This window comes from Aulostomus chinensis, chromosome 12, assembly GCF_037954235.1.
Source record: "Aulostomus chinensis isolate RoL2024-O1b breed Wild chromosome 12, RoL_Achi_v1.0, whole genome shotgun sequence".
NCBI lineage: Eukaryota > Metazoa > Chordata > Actinopteri > Syngnathiformes > Aulostomidae > Aulostomus > Aulostomus chinensis.
This window is the reverse complement of record NC_141331.1, coordinates 19,672,848-19,694,781: the sequence shown is the minus strand read 5'-3', so window position 1 is coordinate 19,694,781 and position 21,934 is coordinate 19,672,848. Positions and strand designations below refer to the sequence as shown.

Below are 21,934 nucleotides of genomic sequence, written 5' to 3'. Positions count from 1 at the left end.
ACAAACAATAATCGAATGAGTATGTTGTACTTAAATGAATCCATGTCAGGTCTGAGTTCCTGTTAGAATTACCTTGTAATCTCATTTGGCTGAATCTGAATTATTGATTTTTTTGTTTAACTTTGTGGTGTGATGAATGCTAACCAATATCTAATGGGACAAAAATCGGACAAATACCTATTTGTATATATTTTAGGAGCACTTTTTAAAATTTATTTAACAAGGAGGTTGTAATTTAGCATCGTCCCAAAGAATGCAAATGCCGTGCTGCACAGAGACTCTCTAGCTATTACTAGTATTAAACTCCTGAATATTTCCATAGTCAACACAATAAGCTTTCAGTGATCAGTATGCTATAACAACATAGTATAAAAATTGAATACACATACCACAATTTATCACATATATTACATTACAGCAAGAAAATTTAACATACTGTACTTAAAGATACTATGAACTAGAAATAGGTAGAGGGTGGTTTTGCCTTTGGCCAGCGTTTAACCTTTGTTATAAATGATTTTATGTCCAGATTAAGTTTTATTTCAGTTGGTAATGGGTTCCAGAGTTGGCAGCTCTCCATAGACAAAGCTGACAGTCCAAATTCTTTTCATTTTTGTGTCATCGTTGGTGTTCAGCATATAATAAATCATTTAAAATTTGTTTATGGCTTATAAAAAAAAACCTCTGTGACACCTGGTTTACCAAATTTTGTGTTGTTGGCATTTCACCAAACCAGAATCTAACTCAGAAACATTCAAAACCAGTAAAGCACTGGTTCAATGTGTTAAATAGTGAATCAGATCAGTGGACTGCATAGTTGATGGGGACTCCTGTGAGACAGAATTGGAATGTGTGTTCTCTGACCGCACTGGTTTATTTGACTGGTTTGCATTGTGTCTCTGATTGTGTGGTTTTCAGAAATGTAAAGGTGATTAAGTTGTTAATTGTAGTGTCTCTAATCGACTTCTTCTCCTGCTTCTCTCCCTCCCCCTTCTTCCTCTGTTCCAATGCTCTTTTTAACCCTCTAGATGATGAAGATCGACCCTATCAGTAGGCCAATCCCTCTGCAGATCCCCACCTTGTCCTCCCAGCATCTCCCTCTGTCCCAGCCTCAGACACCACCCTCCCGGAGCAGCTACACCGATGGGCTCTTGCAATCTGAGGATTCCTCCCCGTCACCGCCTTCGCCTCCGCCCCCTCCACCTCCGCCCCCAGTTGCAAGTGTTGCCCATCAACCAGCACCCACATCTTCGTATGTCAAGTACAGCACGCTGGCTCGCCTGCAGGGGCAGAACCAGGCGAGAGGTCAGCCAACAGGGGGCGCCCCAGTTGCCCTTCCAATTCAGTCAGCCAAACCCTATAACACACTCCCAGCTGCCTACAGCACCTCCCCTCCACTTCCACCCTCTCCTCCCCCACCGCCTCCACCCTCAGCACCCGCTCCTGGTTCCGCCATGGCTGTGCTGAAATTTGGTCTTCCCAGCCCTTCTGCTCTTCCACCACCACCATTGGAGGAGGAGCTGCATGAACCCTCCTGCCTCCCCCCTCCACCACCAGAGACCCTGGAGACTAACGGGTTGCCCCCTCCTCCAGAGCTCATCCACGACGCCAGTTCTCAACTCTCCAACACTGGCCTTCAGCAGTTCCTGGCACAGAAGTTTCCCAACATGGTATATGATTTCAGTCCAGCTGAGCTTGAGGACAATTCTCCCCCTCCACCTCCGCCTGCATCTGGGCTTTCTCCCCCTACATCCTTGCAAGTTCTACGACCTCTGTCCCCTAATGCTCCCCCTCCTGCCCCTCCCAAAACCTTTACTGGTGGTTTTCCCCCTCAAACTGCTCCTAAACCCTCAGGTCCCTCTTCCCTCCCTATTGCCCTTTCACCAGTGTCTCCCACACCGCCTCAGAGCGCCCACGGGCCAGTAAAAAAGCAGCAAAGCTTTTCAACAGGACACTCCCCCAATCAGCCACCCCCCACTCTGCCTAAGCAGCACAGCCTCTCCTCAAAAACCCTTGCCCTCTCTCCTTCCTCCTCCTCTTCCCCCGTCTCCATTGCAGCTGCTACCTCTTCTTTGGTCAAACAGATTGTCAATCAATTCCCAGGAAATGCTGCCCCCTCCTCTCTTCCTGTCTCTAACTCCATGGAAGGATCCAAGTTCACTGCCCCTCCATCTCCTCCAGCAGTCAAGGCCAAACCAAAGTGGCAGCCAGGAGGCATTGTAGCTTCACAGTCACCAGAGTTCCCCCCACCCCCTCCTGACAGCTCCATGGGAGATTTTCCCCCTCCCCCCTCTTCATCCTCTTCTAAGTCTGGCTCCCCCATTAAGAAGTCGCCTTCCACCACATCCACAGGCTCCAGTAAGCGGGGGCCTCCACCGACCCCACAGAGAGCCTCCTCCATCCGCTCTAATTCATCAGGCGAAGCCCAGGAGGAGAGGCCAAAAAAAGTAGAGAGTCTGGTCAATAAATTTGGCCAAGCTCCTCAAACTGGTACCTCCTCCAGCTCCTCATCGGCAACTGGGTCTCCTTCAAGAGATTCCTCTGCCCTTCCTGCTCCACTCCCAAAGCCAGGGAAGCTGAACTTGGCTAACCTCCCATTGGCACTCCAGGGGCTACAAACAGCCCAGCACCATCAGCCCACTGACTTCCCATCCCCTCCTCCTCCACCACCCCCCTCCCAGCCTCCTCAACTTGAATCCTCTCCTGACTACTTCCCACCTCCTCCAAGTGACTTTGAACTTTTCCCTCCTCCTCCCCATCCATCAGAGTTCCATCAACCCCCCAAGGTTGCAGTGGTGAACCCCCAACCACAGAAGCAGCCACCTCAACAGTCAGCAACATCCTCCTTCTCATCATCATCATGGAAACAAGGCTCACTGAAAAAAGGGGGAGCCCCTCCACCGACCTTGAATCGGCGGTCCAGCAACACAACCCAGTATGAAAATACAACTTCAATGCCCCTCTCACCACCTCCTCTGTCGCAAACCCCACCACCCTCACTGTCTTCCTACTCTTCTTCCTCTCCTGTCCCTCCCACATCCCCCAAATCAGCGGGACCGGGTTCCCTGGCACTAAAAACTCACTTCCTGGAAGACCTCAATCGCACCCTTAAAAGGAAGTCAGTGTCTCGCCATGGCTCACTCACCTCATCCCACCTCATCTCCTCCTCTAAGATGGAGCCCGTGACCACCATGGACGACATGGCACTCCTCCCTCCTCCTCCCCCCGAGCTCCTGCAGCAACAACAGGCTGTCCGGGGACACTCCCAAACTTTGTCTCGCCACCACACACACTCCCACTCCACCAAACATGCCAACATCTCAGGCTATGCAACGCTGCGGAGAGGCCCACCTCCCGCTCCACCAAAACGGGACCAAAGCACCAAACTGACCAGCGAGTGGTAGGGAATAAAGACCCTGGGTGGATCCTAAAGAACTATTCAGACCACTTAGGTCTCAATGTTCCTGCAGAGGAAAAAATAATCAGTGTCTGTTTTGTGTCTCTCCCCTTAATCTTGAAGCTGCAGTCAGACCGAAATTCGCCTTGTGACGTCTACTCATGGTTTGGCTAAAAAGACGGGGAGTGGAAATGCAGCAGTCCACAAATTGTAAATTATACAGCATTTAATCTACTATTTTACTATCATTCTCCCCTGTAACAGTCATTGCACTAACTACTACAACTAAGCAGCATCTCTTCCTGCAGTTATAAAACAAGAATATAACCCAGAGTCCCATTCCTCCCTCTCTCTCTCTCTTTCTCTCTCTCTCTTTCTCTTACTCTCGCTCTCTCTCTCCCTCTCTCTCTCTCTCTCTCTCTCTCTCTCTCTACCAGACCAGCTAGAGAGCTGTGTGATTTCATGAGTTCAATCAAATTGAATTCTGCATGAAAGGATGGAAGCATGTCAACCCGTTCTACATAGAAATGAATGGGTGAAGATCATTTCGGTCTGACTGCGCCATTAAACCATCCACCAGTGGACTGGGACGTCTTTCTTACTCTTAATCTCAAATTGTTCCTATTATACTCATTCTTAGTGTCATTACCAATATACGTTCAAGTCAATGACATGAGTAAAAAAGTTCCAAAAATATATATATATATGCATATATACAGTATGTGTGTGTGTGTGTATATATATATATATTTATATATATATGTATATGTGTGTATACAAGCTAGCCAGAAAAAAAAAATCACCTATCAAGCTTTTTTCACAATGTCCGTGCAGCTTTGCATTGAAAAATAAGACTTGAACGACAACAGCAACAGAGACATTTTGCTGGAAAAACACAAAAAATAAACTGGTACTGCATGGAGCTGTGGCAATGGAGGTAGTAGCATTACTGATGAAGGGAAGGAGCAAGAGATGCAAATGTGTGACGTGTATAGAAATGGATGTTGTGAACAGAGGGAGGGGGGCAGGGGAAGTTGGGGCCATTTATTTCAAACCTTTTTTGTGTGTTTTTATATAAGATTATTTAATACTGGAAAGATATTGTTATTATAATTATTTTAAGTTTAATGGAAATGTCAAAGGATTTTGACTGGATATGAGTTTGTTCTCATTATATGTAAAAGTGTTCATCTTGGTTTAACCAACTGAAGGTTTGTCCGGATCATTTCATGTAATCATTCTTCTAAATGGCTGATCGGTGGGTGAGTCCTACTGCTTACATGCACACTGATTGAAGAGAAGCAGCCAGACAGAGGTCAGATTACAGCTGTTTTGAACTCAATTTTCAATTTTTCACCCAATCTGTTCCTACCTGCGGGAGCTATGCAATAAGCGACAGTTCTCCTTCCATCTTCTCTTCCTCCTATACAGCAATGAGATGTTGTATCAGGCATTCGCTGGCACACCGGCCGGTCGACATCTCATCTGTCCAAAGATCCAGTTTCAGTATCATATTTGATTTATGTCGACTGTCTGACAGAGGCTGACGAGGAGAGTGCAGAACAGCTGCGATCAGAACTCGGTCTGAGTGTGTGATCTACAACATCAGATGGTTTTCTGACATAATTCTGACTTTGTTTCAATGCATTATCAGGATGTCTGTTGAGTTACAGTCAGTCACCTTTGTCAGTCAAGTATTCAGCTACTCAGCAAAGAACTCTGAAAGATGATCAGTTTGCCAGTTAATAAATCAGTCACTTGTACGTCAGTGTAACGACTTGTCAATTACTTTGCTCATCAGTTGTTAAAGCATTGTGTCCGCTTCATCTTTAAAGCAGTACTTCACCCCAAAAAGTGTGTTATGCCTTTCAAGTACTCACAATCATGTGGCTTTGACCCACAATGTTTTTGCCTCTTGCATCACTTCTTTGTGTCTCCAGCACACAAAGTGTCAGCTCCATTTATTTAGCAAGAGGCTGATGGTGATTGACAGCCAACCAAGGAGGTGGACTGCGACATTTCCTTTCACCTATTTACAACCAAGTCCTTTCAAAGCTTCCCCAAAGAGTTCAGCTGAAAGACCCATGTGGAACGGCTGATGCCAGCACAGCCCATTAGCATCTGAGTGGTCGGTGAAACTCCCTAACGACCACCCCTGAAACTCCCTGACACCGCACAACGACTGTCGTTTTGGGAGGCCAGGTGAGTCTCGGGAGGGTCGTTTCCACCACAATAGCACTGACCACTCCCACATAGGTTTATAAGCTGGAGTTTCCACACTCTTCACTAGAACTGAAGAAGCCTCTCGGATGAGAGGTGAAACGTCTTCAAGATAAACTTACGTCCAGTTGACCAGATTTTACTTGGCTTCGATCGACAGCCAACCACAGCAAAAGTGTTCACAAATATTCCTTTACAAACTCAAGTGCTGAACTCAGCAATCTGATGAATTCAGGTGAACCAGCAGACCCATGCTCATTCATGGTTGCACCAAACCAGAAGGTTAATAGATGAAGGTAAAGTGGATGAGCTTCAGGCTAAATTTGTATTCTGGAGTCACAAACAAGTGAGAAAGGAAAAACAAAAAATGAGGGAAGAAAAGTCTCTTTTTTTTCTTTTTAGCTTGAGACTCCTATTGGTGGATACATGAAAGCCAAAAAAAACATGTTTTGGGTGAAGTGTGGCTTTAATACTCTTGGAACAAGTGCCTGGCACTCAGAGATGTCTAAGTCCACCACGTTTGGTGCACATATGTAGGTGCACAACAGTATTTTTTTTCCCTAAATTTCTTTATGTTTCTAGGGAGTGCCTTCACGGTACATGTATGCCCAAAAGCCATAAAATATCAAATTAGAAATCAGGCCTGATTTTTGTATTTAAAAAAAAAAAAAAGGATTAATCTTCAAGTATGAAAAAAATGCCCAAAAGGCAACTGAAGAAGGAGGGAGACTAGAAATCCTGAAGAAGGTCCCCACCCCAGCACCCATCCGGATGTGTTGCAGCTTGGTCAACTGTGCCGGTTTGTATTTAACATAAAAGAGCAGACTGATGTGTCAACTACATGGCTTGAATATCAATTCCTGCGTCAACCATGTTGTTGTTGTCGTTGAGCATGCACTAACTAAATTATTTTGCTCTACATCAGGGGAAGACAACGCAGTGCAATTTTGATGTCAGTCAGCTGATGCTTGTTACGTCAGGCATACTTCCTGTAACCACCAGGTGGCCCTGTTACTAAGGGTCAACGCTGACCTGTCTGTCTTCAGGACTGAAAGTTTATCAAACGCCAAGTTTGAAAAGGTTTGACCATGTGGAGGGAAGTTATAACAGTTTTGTTTTACGTGGTGAATCATCAAAAGTCATTGCCTCACCACAACCACAACCACATGGGAGGACGTGGCCCGGAAAGCTTTGTAATATTTTTATATATTTTTGGGCTTCAGTCATGTTACACAACTCCACTGAAGGCTCACAGTTGGGGAGAATTGAAGAAAAATGTCTAGGGGGCGCCAGTGGAGACATTTTAGCTCATATATGCACCAGACCTATGAAATACCTAATATAACACCAGGCATAGCATGTCCAGAGTTTTTGCACACTCATGGACAAAACCCATAAAATATCAAATTCTTCACCAGGCCTAATTTTTATACAAAACTTTAAAAGTTTTTGAATATAATATAATGTAATATATTTTAAAAAAAAGGGCGACGTCTCATTCGAATGTCTGCCCTATCAACTTTTGATGGTACTTTCTGCGCCTACCATGGTGACCACAGGTAACGGGGAATCAGGGTTCAATTCCGCAGAGGGAGCCTGAGAAACCGCTACCACATCTAAGGGAGGCACAGTTGTGCAGTGGTTAGCGCTGTTGCCTCACGGCAGGAAGGTTCCGGGTTCAAGTCGGGCACTCAGGCACGGAATCTTTGTGTGTTGTTCTCCCTGTTCCTGTGTGGGTTCTCTCTGGTACTCCAGCTTCCTCCCACAGTCCAAAGACATCAAGAGGGGATGAGGCTGATTGATTCTCTAAATTGACTGTAGGTGTGACTGTGAGAGTGAATGGTTGTTTGTCTCCATGTGTTGGTCCTGTGATGGACTGGCGCCGCCTCTCACCCGTAGCCTGGGATAGGCTCCAGCCCCCCCCCCCCCCACCACAATCCTTAACAGGAATAAGTGGAAGAAAATGGATGGATGGGTTAAAAAAAGGTGACTGAGGAGAGAAAACAAAAAGAATTCCGTGTATTTCAATAGGGCCTGGCACTGATAGGGCCCCACTGCTGGGGCCCGATAAAACATGTTGACACATAACACTTGAAACCCTTACGGGGGAATAAACAGGTCATTTTAATCTGTTAGTTTGTTGACAATGTTCACGACACTGAACAGCGGAACTATCATAAGGAAAGACTGAAGACCTGCGAGAATATTCAACATGCTTGATATTGTTCAAATCCAGAGCAGAGAAGAGTTACAAATAAAATTCTACTGAAAATAGTTTGTGGTATTTCCAGCTGTGTTTACATGTCAAATAGAAATAGGTGAAAGTGTCGGCTAATGAGGAGAGGCTGCAGGCTAGCTTCTTGGCTCCGAGCTCTGCCTTCTAGCCATATAGCTTCTTCAGACTGGGCAGGCTCAAAGGGCTGATGGAGTTTTAAATATCTGCTTAGGTTTTTTTTTCATTGTGGCTCCCACAAGGTTTATTTTGCCCTTACAGGTTTTACTAATTGTGAGCTTTATATCCTCTTTACTCACAGTAAAGAACTTCCACACCAGGCCAGGCATGCTGAAAACTGTTAGAATGTGGTTGGCTGGGCAACCAGCGCTTCTCTACTTTCTACTCATGGTCTTGAGTTCAAGAGGCATACTTCAACGGCTGCATCACATCTTTGTGACTTCAGAGTGCAGAAAGAGCCAGACACTAATACTGTAGGAGCTATTTGAATTAAAATATTTAAAATGCTTGATGCTCAAAATTGAAATGTCATCAAATAATTACAAAACGTGTTACTGATTGAGTTTTTTAAATGAATTGACATGCCTATTATGGACATTCAGGTGTCCCCTTTTATTTTTATTACCATGTTGTACTTTTTATACTTTACTCCAGTTGGACAAACTTTTATTTTTATGATGGTGCCAAATAAAGTAGTTACAGCAACATTGCGAATGTTTCGCCCTCTTGAGACAATGTTTCCAACTGTGAGATTTCAGTTCATCATACAGATGTCAAGATGCTTTAAATAAAACTCATGGCATGAAGACACGGCGGCGCAAAATTGGATTTTCAAAAATGAGATGCAGTCAGTGACAGTCTGTGAGAACAATGATTGCCTGAATCAAGACCAGGGGAAATCTAATATCTGGCTTGTTGCCGGGTCAGAGATCCATGTGGACAAGTTGTTACACAGAGATGATTGCAGTTGTGGGCATTGTGTGTATTCCTTGATAATATATATTCATCTGTTGTCTGCAGTGGCTCAGTATTATCCGTCTCTGAAAAGTACTGAAGCAGCAGAAAACATATTATTGTTAATCTAGAGATGCTTTAATAGTTGGAAGAACAAAAGTTTTCACTCACATTCTCAGATGATTGATTTGCGTATTAAAGTTGGGTTACAAGAATGTTTCTCCAAGAGTAGTGAGCCTTTAATCAAACCTGTTTACTATGGTACTGTAACAGGCAAAGCGTGCTGGTCCAATGCAGGAAGTGGTGGCGGCTGGTTCTCTCCCAGCTCACCTCATTACCTACAGGAGACAACAGGTTTCTCCTCCTTAAAGAGGAAACAGCTCCCAACCTTTACGTCTTCAACCCCGTTGGAAGTAAAAGTCAACGGCATCCACCCTTGAGGAAGACTGGAGGGCGGCCGATCATCCTCTGGAGTCTGATTAATGAAAATATTACTATTGTCCCATCTGGTAAAGATGTATCATTTATCAGATTGACCCTATTAGCTGGCCATGAACCCACATCCCAAAGATTAAGTAACCACTGTAATCACCACTCAGCTGCCAGGTCAGATTTTTTTTGTTTTTTTTTAAGTAAATTACAGTCACCAGTTCTGCTTGTTACAGTTTTTTCCTGCTCTGACAGTCCATCAGATGTAAAACTGAACAGACACAGAACAACAATATCCCACATTTTGCGAGAAAAATCTCTTCCTCTAGCTGCTGTATTACCAACAGTGAAGCTTAGACAACTCCTCTGTGGATGCTGCAGGCACGTGGAACTTTTCCAGTCACTCACTCAGTAATTCACTGTCGAACTCACTCAGCAACCTCTGGCATCAAGACAAAAATATGGGATTATGAAGACGAAATAACAGAAAACTGGAGGATCACTATTAGTACCTTCAATACATGTAAATGGAATCTGACTCTATATTTCTCTCTCTATCTACCTATCTCTCTCTATATATCCCTCTCTATCTATCTATCTATCTATCTATCTATCTATCTATCTCTATCTATCTATCTATCTATCTATCTCTATCTATCTATCTATCTATCTATCTATCTCTATCTATCTATATATCTCTCTCTATCTATCTATCCATCTATCAATCTATCTCATGAATCAACGGTACACGCAGTGATACATGAAAAAAATGATGAATTCTAAATTCCTCATACAACACTATTCAGAGAAGAAGAGTTTATTAAGTGTATTAAAGAGGAGGAGAATGAATGAATGAATGACTGTAATATTTGTGGGCTGTTCAACAAAGCAACAAGGCACCATAGACAGAGTAGAGGAGCAGGCTGACAAAATAATGACCTGGTTCAATGGCATCCCTCTGCATCTCCATCTACACGCACAAAGACAAATGTGAGGCCAATCCAAGACACCCCCCTCCCTCCCTAAAGAGGGAAAAAGGACTGTTTGGCTTGTTCACCGCAAGAGCAAAAAGACTGAGAAACTCCACCATCTCATGCTGCATCAGGGTTTTTAATAACCTGTAATATAAACAAATTATACTCTATTCATGTTTTTTTTTAATTTAGTTTCCCTGTTGTTTGTGTATTCTGAAAACGAGTTTGTATTTTGTTTTAAACTGTACATTCTGCATAATTCATTTTTTATTGAGTGAGAATGAATAAATAATTAGGGTCAGGCTGAAATATTACATGCGGGTGTAAATCATTCACAGTGAATTTCAGATTCAATGAAATCTGTAACAGAACAACAGGAAGTGAAGCTGCAGAGAGGATGAGCCAAACATCATGGTTGGATTAGTGCCCGGTTATTCACGTTGACCTTTAGAATCCCTTTCTGGACTGTTATGCAGCTCCACTGGAGGAGTTTGGAGACAACGAGAGTCCTGGGTCCAGTCTGAGAGGGCGAGAGGAGGGTCAGTGTCTCGGCTCCTGGATCGATGGAAGCAGCACAGCAGCACAAGAAGGAGAAGAATGAGGGTAAAGTCACCTCCAAGCACCTGTCAACGTACGTTAAACAAGGTGTTTTCAACCTTTCCTACTTCAAGGCTCACCTTAAGCTCATAAAAAACCATCCCAAATGACTGATGCTAATTTATTCACTCCTAATACTCTACTTAAGCTGTAAGTATTGAAATTATACATTATTCAGGCTGGAGCCCTGTATTTAAATCGATAGAAACAATAAGGTTCTTTAATACTACTGGTGTGTCCCTCAACAGCTATGTCATCATTCACCACACCAAAACCTAAAGGAACTCAATGAGTGTCTCAAATTTAAGGTGTTGTTGGAAGCTGGACTTTATATTATTTATCACTCATTATTTTATGATTTGCATATATTTTATATTTTATTATGGTTTTTGACAAACAATCTTTTTTTTCTTTTTTTTTTTTAAGTCAAACGTAAAAATTGAACTTAAACTTGGAAAAAAAAATTCACGGCTCAATGAGCAGTGCCGGACCCCAAACCAAGAGTTGAGAAACAGCAGCTGTGGCTCTTATGGCTACACGATGGTATATGTAGTATTTGATGTGTACTGTAAATGACAGCTGTAGTGTCTTTAACTGAATGTGGTCACATACATGAGCTATGGAACAGTTTCCTTACATCATATTTACTGTCTCCATCCAAAGTGACAATGAGTGCTGTCTGACCCAGTTTGATCCCACTACACAGCGCTCACCAGTATGTTGATCCACTGGGACTGAGTGTAGAGGTAGAGAGCCTGCCGGTCTGTCCGCAGCACCATCACGTTCTCCCCCCGCAGCCTCCTCATCTGCTTTTCTGTGTCTGCAATAAAAATCTAGAGACATAATGTTTTGAGGGATCATCATACTGATGACAAATAACTGAAACTGTGTGTCTGACTTCACACATTGTGATGTTTAAAGCCAGCAATGATAAAATTAACTAAATGTAAAGCACCCTCTTGTGTCATATGCCATCATCGGATCAGATAAACAAAACAAAAAAATCACCTGCCATCTTTAACTGACACTTCACCAAGAAAGAATGTTTTTCCATTTCTGTCTCATGGTAATGAAGGTTTTCCACCCCTGCATTACCTCTTTGTGAATCCTGAATCAAAAAGAGCGAGCTACATATGTTTAGCTTGAAGCTAATGGTGTCTTGTGGCCACCAACATCATATTCTCACTAATCCGAAAACATTTAAACTCAACAAAATCAAACTGTGAAACTTCTATAAACGAGCATCAAACCATAGGTGTTATAATTAGCTTGTCTTTTAGTCAAATTGATGTATCTATGGAATACTGAGCATACGGCTGAACAGAGAAGACATGCATCACACTTGATGATGCACTTGAGAGTTTGTAAACTGACAGTCAGTGGCCATAGGATGCCATTGGCTTCAAGCTAAGTATCTGTCTGGGTCTTTCAGCATTCAGGAGTCGCAAAAAAATGCAGAAATGGGAAATGGGAGTAGAATGGGAGCCAGAGCCTTCAGTTATCAGGCTCCCCTCCTGTGGAACAGTCTCCCAGTTTTGGTCCAGGTCCCTCTCTACCTTCAAGAGCAGATTAAGACCTCCCATCCATTTTCTTCTGCTTATCCTGTTAAGGGTCGCGGGCGGGGGGAGGGGGCTGGAGCCTATCCCAGCAGCCTTCAGGCGAGAGGCTGGGTTCACCCTGGACAGGTCACCAGTCCATCACAGGGCCAACACATAGAGACAGACAACCATTCACACTAACAGTCACACCTACGGTCAATTTAGAGTATCAATCAGCCTCGTCCCCTCTTGATGTCTTTGGACTGTGGGAGGAAGCTGGAGTACCAGAGAGAACCCACACAGGCACAGGGAGAACATGCAGACTCACACAGAAAGACCCCGCCGCCGAGTTGGGGCTTGAACCCAGAACCTTCATGCGGTGAGACTACAGTGCTGACCACTGCACCACTGTGCCATCCCCCTAAGACCTTCCCTTTTGACAAAGCTTATAGTTAAGTCTGACTTTGGCTGGCCTTTAGATATGCTGCTACAGCTTTAGACTGCCAGGGGATGTCCCATGATGCACTGGGCTTCTCTCTCCTCCTCTCTTTCCTGTCTGTCCTCCTGTATGTGTTATCTATAAATCATACTCATATGTGTTACCAACTCCTCTTCTTCTCTGGAGCCTTCAGGCTCCCTACATTCCAGATTCCTGACTGATGCTGTTGCTGGAGGAGGCTACAAACCTGAAGAGGCTCAAGCTGCCACCCGTAGCACCACCTGCTCACATCCCCGTCTGTCCATCAGTCTCTTCCCTTTCTCTCTCTCTTTATCTCTGTCTTCCTCCATTATCTGTCTTTGACTCTGACCAGCTCTCCTGCTCTCTTTCAACCCAACCAGTCAAAGCAGAAGGCCGTCCCCATTGAGCCTGGGTCTGCTCGACATTCCTGATGTTAAAAGGAAGGTTTTCGTCGCCGCTGTTGCAGGATGTGCTGCTGATGGAGAATTGTTGGGTGTAAATTCATTGAAGGAGTGTGGTACTGGACCTGCTCTACCTGTAAAGTGTCATGAGATAACTTTTGTTGTGATTTGGCGCTATATAAATAAAACTGACTTGACTTGACAAAGAAGTCTTCACAAGCTCAGTTGAAGCATTGCTTTAAATGTTGTCACAGTACGCAGCCTTGTAATACACACATGGTTATCATATATTCCTCAGTCAGGTTACTGCTGTGGGAACCTACTGACCGTCTGGACTTTGTCCCACTGGGGCTCTGGTGTTTGAACCTGTGAGCAGTTGCATGTCGCTGGAGAACCACGGCTCCCCATGTCTCCCTGCAGACCTGGTAGGATGTACACTGTAACACACGGTATGATTACACCATGGCCGATCAGTATAACAACACATACTGTATTAGACTACAATACAAGAATGCCTGCCTTATTTTAAGAGTAGAAGATTTAAAGAAGTAGAACCTTCCTCTCTGGTTAATCTGCAATATTCCCGCTGTCACTCACCTTGTCCAGGTAGTCCTGGCTCCCCTGTCAGACCAGGCAGTCCTGCTGCACCTGGGTGACCCACATTCCCAGTAAGCCCACGAGTTCCCTTTGACCCCTACACACAGATGGAAGCATGAACTCAATGACACACAGACTTCATCTCTGGCTGGTTTGCAGTGGCACAGGCAGACATATTTGTTGTCAACAGTTGATGGTTAATAGCATTAAGCCTGACCAACTTGTGTTTTCTTAATTCAAGTAAGTTCACTCCTGCACGCGTTGCTAGTGTACATGCAAGTACGCTAGCTAGCAGTCAACTGTGATGGCAGTCTCAGTAATGTTAATCTGCCTGCTTGTCTGCAGTTAAAGTAACAAACAATAAAAATCCATCCATCCATCCATCAATTTTCTTCTGCTGATCCTGTTCACATTCACATCCACACCTACGTTCAATTTAGAGTATCAATCAGCCTCGTCCCCTCTTGATGTCTTTGGACTGTGGGAGGAAGCTGGAGTACCAGAGAGAACCCACACAGGCACAGGGAGAACATGCAGACTCCACACTAAAAGATTTCGTGCCCAAGCAGGGACTAAAACCCAGAACCTTCTTGCTGTGAGGCGACAGTGCTGACCACTGAACCGCCGTGCTGCCAACAACAATCATATTTCCCAGAAAGTTGGCATGTTCCCTAAACAACAGAGTGAGTTATTCATGACAAATGGATAAGTTGAAGTTTCCATCTTTCCTCCCCAGAATAATGATATTCAAACCTGCTAACAACGGACAACGGTCTGACTTGAGGTATGTTAGTACCTTCTGTTCATACTCACCATGATTCCTCTGCCTCCAGGCTCCCCTCTGGATCCCTGCTCACCCCTCTGCCCCGCCTGGCCCCTGAGGCCTGGGTAACCCTGGAACAGCAAAACTTTACTCACATTCAGAGTTAGAGAAACATTTTATCTGTCGTCTACCTTCTCTCCAGGGCCTCCAATGATGCCTGGATCACCCTACAAAGACACAGAGGTTTATCAGCACACCCTGTTTGCTATTTATTTTTAATTTAATGTCAAAGTTCTAGCAACCAGACATGGAAGAAAATCCTCACCAACTCTCCCTTGAGTCCACTGTCTCCTTTCGAGCCTTTATCGCCCTGAAAGACAAATAGATGACACGAGGATGAAAAATACATGTCATTGGTTAACCACTTCTAAAACACAAAGAAGACATACAGCGTCAACCGACTAGGAACTACAAAAACTGGGAAAATAGAGTCCAGGTTGAAAAAAATAAAGTTTCCCTTTAATCGTCACTTACCCACAATCCTTGCTGACCTTTACTGCCCTACAAAAACACACACACACACACACAAACACACACACACACACACACACACACAATCAAATAAAATGTGTGGTGGGTTTCCTTTTTTATACACATAGTTTTGACTTTTTTTCTTTGCACTGCTATTTGGTGGAAGAATTTTAAATATTATAAGAGCTAATTTTTAAAAGAAGATGCTGCCATATAAGGTCCACAACTATTTGACTGATACTCAGGTATGGTTTGTGAAATTTGAGAGAAATGTTCATTTTTACATCATTACAATCTAACATTTATTCGAAAACCACCTTAAAATGCTTAAGGTGGGATTTTTCTGCATATGTGTATCAAATAAAGATGTTTTCTGAAGTCGTGTTGCAGCAAAACAATGTATTTTAGGTTTAGTATTTTGACACACAATTATCTTCATAATTAATCTTTATCTTTATAATTAAACTAAATTTTATGCCTTCTTGCAATTTGAAAATAGCAACGTGAATAATGTGAAATCAATTAAATTCATATAAATAAAGTAGGGGCCCTACACACACATAAAAGTGCTCATTAAATATGTATTAAAAATGGATAACTAATAAATTATTTTTCATAATTTTAGTGTAGTAAGAACAAAATAATAAGCAGACACTGGTAAATGGACAAAAAGCTTTTTAACAACACGGGGCTCTGTCTAAGTGAACTATGGCTTCAGGCGGTGGACAGATGGCGTCACGTGTCCTCATTTTGGTGTTTAGAGAGTGGAATCAGAGCGCAAGTGATAGGTAGTTTGTCAGGTCAACATATCCATATAAATTCCATTTCTCATGCATCATGAGTATAAACAGTTGTAGTTGTAGCTGATGTAGTAATGTAGTTAGTTATCGTTACCTTTATCATCCCTGGAGTTCCTATGTGTCCATACAGGCCCCTCCAGCCTCGGTCACCCTTCTCTCCCTGTGGAAGACATTGTTCCATATGAGCGAAAACTATGTGTTTATGTAAAAATGGCAGACAAAGGGAATCCACACGGGAACGAGGAGTCAGTATCCTGCAACAAGGAGTGGACGTGGGGAACTGAATTATTTCTTCAATGATTTCTAAGTTCTTGGAACATGCAGGTTTAAAAGACGTGTAATAATATATGAAGTTTGCTAATCGTCGCACGCTGGACTCAAAGTCATAACCGAGGCTATCAAACAGGCTCAACCCCTGTGAAGTCTAGGTCCTGTGCCCTCTGGATGACTTGCAGCACACATTAACAGTTCAGCAAGCTCACTGTTGAGGTCATACTGCAGGTTTGAGTCACGGTTTTGGTTTGTTAAATTTTGTAAATAAAGAAGAAAAATATCCTCAAAAAAAGACACACTGAGAGTAATAAAGATGAATCAACGTAGTACCACTGCCTTTTGCTGTCATTTAAGGTCACTGTGATGTTTGCCTCTTTGGTGTTGAGGTCAGTGAGCATGTTTGCACCCTGTGGACCTGCACTCAAGACCACAGGAGGACCCCCCCGACTGCTTCCCTCCACTACAGTTCCTAGTACCTCAGTTTGAGTTCTGCTTTTTCTCAGTGGAGCAGAGCCGACAAGTCAAGCATGAGCGTGCTGCAAATGCTTGGCTTCCATATCGGAAACACTGAGATACCCGAAGAAGGATCTGAAGGATCACAATTCAAAAGACTTCTCCATGGGTCGGTCCCATGAACACTTGAAAATATATGTTTTGTTTTGGGTTTTTTTTTAGCACTTTTATGCCTTATTGTGTCAGAATAAATCAGTCGCGCACACACAACTGTTCATATTTTATCTGTGGACTTGCTGCTACAAGGTTTGTATACCCAATGCAGTATTGTTATCAACTGGTACTGCAAAGGCAATTTGTGGTGTTTTTCTTTTACTTGTCCCCACTTCTTCAGCAGCAAAACACTGACTTACACCTCCCTGGTACATACATGCAGGAACCCCTACATACCCCCTTCTTCCTCCTAATGACACTTGACCCCCCCCCCCCCATCCACCTGTTTGTTTACAGACCTGTTAGCTACAACACTGATGCCTTGGCTAACCTGATGGTTGTCATCGTCGTCTTCCGCTTATTCCTTACTAGTAAGGGTCGCTTACTGGAGCCTATCCCAGCGTCAACGGGCGAGAGGCGGGGTTCACCCTGGACAGGTCGCCAGTCCATCGCAGGACCAACACATAGACAGACAACCATTCACACTCACATTCATACCTACGGTCAATTTAGAGAATCAATCAGCCTAGTCCCCTCTTGATGTCTTTGGACTGTGGGAGGAAGCTGGAGTACCAGAGAGAACCCACACAGGAACAGGGAGAACATGCAGACTCCACACAGAAAGATCCTGTGCCTGAGCTGGGGCTTGAACCTGGAACCTTCTTGCTGTGAGGCCACAGTGCTAACCACTGCACCACCTGCAGCCCTGGTTGTGCATTTCATGATACAAAAATAGAATTTCTGCAATGGAGCCACTCAAACACTGCTGCCTTTACAAGTTATAGTGCTGTACGTCTGTGTGATCACATGGAAATGGACAAACGTTTGTAACCTTTTGACCACACAGTCCCATAACTCCTGGTCGTCCTCGTTCTCCTACTGGACCCATCACACCAGGTTGGCCCTGAAATACAGTACAAACCTCAGATGACCTGTCTGTGGAAGAACAATTTAGCCACGGTTTTTTATTTGCTAAACCTTTTCTGTTCTGTTCTGTGTATGCGTGCGTGCCTGTGTGTATCATGTTACCTTAGGTCCTCTGGGTCCTCTGCAGCCCTTAAACACAGACCGTGACATTGTACTGACATTGAAACGAAAACAACAGTTCTAATGAATGAGAGGAAGGAGTATCTTCAATAGCTGTGGTCTGAAAACAGCCACAGCTCATAGCTGAGGTCTGTCGTACCTTCTCGCCTTTTGGTCCTGTGATGTAATCTGTTATATCAACCTGAGGAGACACGTTCACACACCAAACATGAGTTATTGGAGAGTCACCCAATGTGCTATGACCTTGCTAAATTGATAATGTCTCACATTTTTAGCTATGTGCAGTAAAACGGACATCTCATATTAAAAACCCACGTGTATTGGATAAGAGCCCTACGTGTGTGTGTGTGTGTGTGTGTGTGTGTGTGTGTGTGTCTGTTACCATCAGCTCTGCTTTGTGTTTGATTGGAGGAAACAAAGGAGGAGGAAGAGGAGGTGGGAAGAAGACATCACATTTCCACAATGACTTCCTGCTCTCTAGGACAGATGGGAATCCTGCATAGACGAAACCCAACAGTAATAACCACACTGGGACCATGTGACCCGCCTACTTTCCTCTCAGCAGCTTCTGCAGGTCCTGTTAATTACTGTCTGTACCTTCTGTCCCCGATGTTACCAGGCAGCTAAATACCATCCACTCTCACACTACACTTTAGAAGTACTGCAAGTTTGCTGAGCTCTGTGTGGAGCATGTATACTGGTAGTGGTCGAGAATTATGATGCAGCCTGTGGTGTTCTGTAGTTTGCGGTGTACTGTGATGAACCCCCCAATGAATGACAGTGAAAAAACCCCTTATTTTTCAAATAACTTGTTTTCTTTGTCATCCCCCATCAATATACTGGATTACTTCAACTTCAGTTATATTGGTTAAAAAAACAAGTTCAAGAGGAACCATTTATCCACCTGTTAGCTCACACTTCAAACGCTTGTTTATTGAATGTCCCCCCAACAATAATTTACAACCCTCTTTTATCAGCCGGTACCAATCAATATGCTACTTTAACTTAATTACACCTGGGAATTAAAAGCCTACTTTGGCAAGTTAATGGCTGAGTTTTGTTTTCACTAACATTTTCACGTTTCCATTTACTACCATACAGACTGGACAGCTGGGAAAGACGAGACGAAAGAGACAGATCACGCAGTACTGGTTACTTCTTTTAAAGTAATGGCTTCCTTACTTTACTCCTCCCCATGGTTGTACACAGTAACGTTAAATCTTAAGTGTTCTATTGGATTTTTCTTGGTTCGCTCACCCTTGCACCTTTACATTCTTGACATTTTACCACAAAAATTCCAGTCGTAGGCATACCTCAGCCCTAAAATTTGAAGGAATTTTTTTTTGAAGAAGAAAATTTGTTTAGTTCTCAAATCTTCCAAATTCCTAATTCATCATATACTGTAGTTTTTTTTTTGGGTAGACTGCTGGGACCCCAGAGATTGATTGACTAAAGATTATCACTGTTTTTTGTTGGTCTGATCTGCAAATCATCTGTTAAGAAAAGGATTTCTTCACAAGCTGGATGGACTAGATGAAGAGAGGCGGTATGCACACATTTCCCCCAAGACAGGCCGAGATGAAACGGTCGTTCAGATTTGGCTCCTGGTCACCAGGACGCTAACTCTGCTGCAGGTGGTCGTAGCAACACCCCAACAAACTTGGGTGTCAATAAGAGTGAGAAGTTATTCTTTGCCAAACAGATAAGGAGGTGTAGCTAGCTCGGACGGGCCGTTACTGTCTTGTCTTGAGGTTTTGGATGCCGCCGTCTCCCGTTTGTACTCACTGCTCGAGGCGGAGTAGGTGGCCGTCTGCAGGCCGCTGAGCAAGGCAGTCCATGCCAGCACCAGCTGAGGCAGCATCTCCACCCTACAACATACATCCATGACAAAATAATTAGGACCCAGCTGTGTGGTGAGCATGAATTCTCCATTCAAATGTTTGACTTTTAACAAAGTTTTAAATTGAATTGTATTTGTTTCCTGCACTTACAGTTTGGCTTTCATCAATGTTCCTGGAATAAAGCAGACAAGGACAAACGTCACCATTGATACAGTAAATTTGAGAAACATCTTCATAATCCAAAGAGCTTTTTTATTATTATTATTATCTTTTACTTTAGTTCATTAAAAAGAAATTGAAAATCCCTCTCAGGTATTAAAAGAAAAAACAAAATACAGGCTTTCAGCATTAACATCCTGCCACATAAACGCTACTATCCCGCATCGACGTCTGAGCCTTACCTCGGCGTTGCCTCCTGCTCGCAGCTCTGTGAGGAAGCTCTTGTCCTGCAGCGGAGATGCTTCTCCTCCTGGTCATCGTCCAGGAAAGCTGGACTCCAATCTGCTAAGCTTGCACGCTGAGTCGGACTCCCCTTGCAGCCCAGCCTCTGGCAGCACTTTACAGAAATAATTAGATAATTACTTACATATTGAGCCAAAAAGAAGCCTGCGGATCGAGCCGTGCCGTCGTGGATAAAACAGTGAAATAAAGTAATTAGACCTTCTGTCATATAGTATTATATCACCATTACTGTGACTCCATTTTGATATCAGGCTGTGAGCCATGGAAGTGAGGAGCAAAGACCTTAAAGTGAGGTCAACCGTGGAGAGACAGTAAGCAGAGTTTCTCGAAACAGGGATGTGAAGTGCGTCAGTGATTTAAGAGAGAAACAACAAAGTGCCATAAATTAAAATCAGTGCTGGTGTTTCGTCATTCTTGACTTCAGCACACCGTGATATCATCGATGGGCGCGGTTGGTTGTGACGCTGGTTGGATGCTGCATCCAGAAAAAAAAAAATAGGCCAACTGTACGTGGTGTGCAGCAGCTTCAAAAACCCAAAGAATTACCCCTAAAACTTCTTAGCATTGCTGAACATCCGGTTCTAAGTTCAAATTTTTGAATATTTTTGTGTATAAATGCATGAAATAAGGGCAGTAGTTCACACATGCCCAGATTCATTTCGCATGTCATTTCATGGAATAAAACACATTAGTTTACTTTTGCGTATTTTGAAGTGTTTTCCAAAAAAAAAAGCAAGAAAAAGTAGCAGTTGTAGCTAATAAGTAACTAAAGGGTGACATTAAAATAATGCCACAGTTGAGTAGTGTGTGTAATGTTAGCCTTGTGCAGCTAACAGCTAATTTACGTTTCAAGAATCATAAAAGTGATGTTCATTCGCGAAGATGATCTGTTATTGAAGATTGGTTTGCCGCAGAGCTTTCTTTCTAATCTGCAAATCAAAAATCCAGTGGAAAAAAAAAATCTTTATCTCTGGTCGAGAGAACCTACAGTGATGCTAAATACCTGGTTGGCCTACAAAAATACATCATCCCTGCAGCACTATAGAACATCCCTTCAGTTTAAAGTGGCTAATTTCCAAATGGAAAAGATACTATGATATCTGTGCCAACAGTTAAAAGCGCTGAGGATCAAATAAGAGTTTCCTCTAGTCCCTGGAATTGTTTCCACACAGTATTCAGTACTTACACCAACACTATGACAATATTTGCAGTAGTGAGGATGCGTCACTGCAGAGGAACATCCTTGACTTCATGTTGGGTGGTGAAATACATAATAGTGCCTTTCTTGGGCTGTAGCCAAAATCTAAGGAGACTGTGCAATTACCTGAATAATTGTGGTGCTATATGTGATGATCTATCCATCATCCATCCATCGTCTACCTCTTATCCTGTTAAGGGTCAAGGAGGGGGGGCTGGAGCCTATCCCAGCAGCCTTTGGGCAAGAGGCTGGGTTCACCCTGGACAGGTCACCAGTCCATCGCAGGGCCAACACATAGAGACAAACAACCATTCACACTCACAGTCACACCTACGGTCAATTTAGAGTATCAATCAGCCTCGTCCCCTCTTGATGGCTCTACAGGTCTTGTAGACCAGTGGTTCCCAACCTTTTTTGTCTTGTGTACCCCTTGAGCCTGTTTGTCATACCATGAGTACCCCTTCACTCATACGTGTTCATGATTCTCCACAAGTAGAACATAACACAACTGAATATTCAACGCAAGTCATTTTATTTCATCTTCTTAAATTGA

At 43.5% G+C, this 21,934-nt stretch overlaps 2 protein-coding genes across 4 annotated transcripts in view; one reads left to right on the top strand and one right to left on the bottom strand.

Annotated features, from left to right (window-relative positions):
- The window catches only part of raph1a (Ras association (RalGDS/AF-6) and pleckstrin homology domains 1a), a 69,032-nt gene extending 63,877 nt beyond the window's left edge, over positions 1-5,155 (top strand). For both annotated transcript variants that reach the window (XM_086220757.1, XM_086220756.1), the window contains one exon: positions 1,029-5,155. In XM_086220757.1, coding sequence (XP_086076883.1) covers positions 1,029-3,404 — 2,376 coding nt within the window. In that variant the 3' untranslated portion in view covers positions 3,405-5,155. The remainder of the gene's footprint in view (positions 1-1,028) is intronic.
- A 4,924-nt stretch (positions 5,156-10,079) lies between these two features.
- On the bottom strand, positions 10,080-20,518 carry LOC147252432 (uncharacterized). 2 transcript variants are annotated; one of them, XR_015118844.1, is made up of 16 exons: positions 20,466-20,518; positions 20,123-20,277; positions 19,872-19,893; positions 19,666-19,748; positions 18,263-18,375; positions 18,020-18,061; positions 17,863-17,889; positions 17,666-17,737; positions 15,989-16,054; positions 15,098-15,124; positions 14,889-14,933; positions 14,614-14,790; positions 13,801-13,897; positions 13,531-13,640; positions 11,518-11,637; positions 10,747-10,762 (listed from the first exon to the last, which is right to left on the bottom strand). XR_015118844.1 is itself a non-coding variant. In XM_086221314.1 (14 exons), exons 2-14 carry the CDS (start codon positions 20,196-20,198, stop codon positions 10,748-10,750), a joined length of 744 nt encoding a protein of 247 aa, XP_086077440.1. In that variant the 5' UTR covers positions 20,199-20,277; positions 20,466-20,518; the 3' UTR covers positions 10,080-10,747. The 2 variants fall into 2 exon arrangements, 1 of the variants encoding a protein (XP_086077440.1); XM_086221314.1 differs by lacking the exons at positions 13,531-13,640; positions 13,801-13,897 and having other exon boundaries at positions 10,080-10,762; positions 14,755-14,790.
- Between the last annotated feature and the right edge of the window lie 1,416 nt (positions 20,519-21,934).

Bases quoted from the DNA above. Each gene is read 5' to 3' on its own strand.
- LOC147252432 (XM_086221314.1), bottom strand. From the start codon at position 20,198: ATGACCAGGAGGAGAAGCATCTCCGCTGCAGGACAAGAGCTTCCTCAC. The intron at 19,749-19,871 runs GTAAGTGCAGGA...TGTATGTTGTAG, and splicing joins ACATTGATGAAAGCCAAACT to GGTGGAGATGCTGCCTCAGC. The intron at 14,934-15,097 runs GTAAGTGACGAT...TTTGTCTTTCAG, and splicing joins AAGGTCAGCAAGGATTGTGG to GGCGATAAAGGCTCGAAAGG.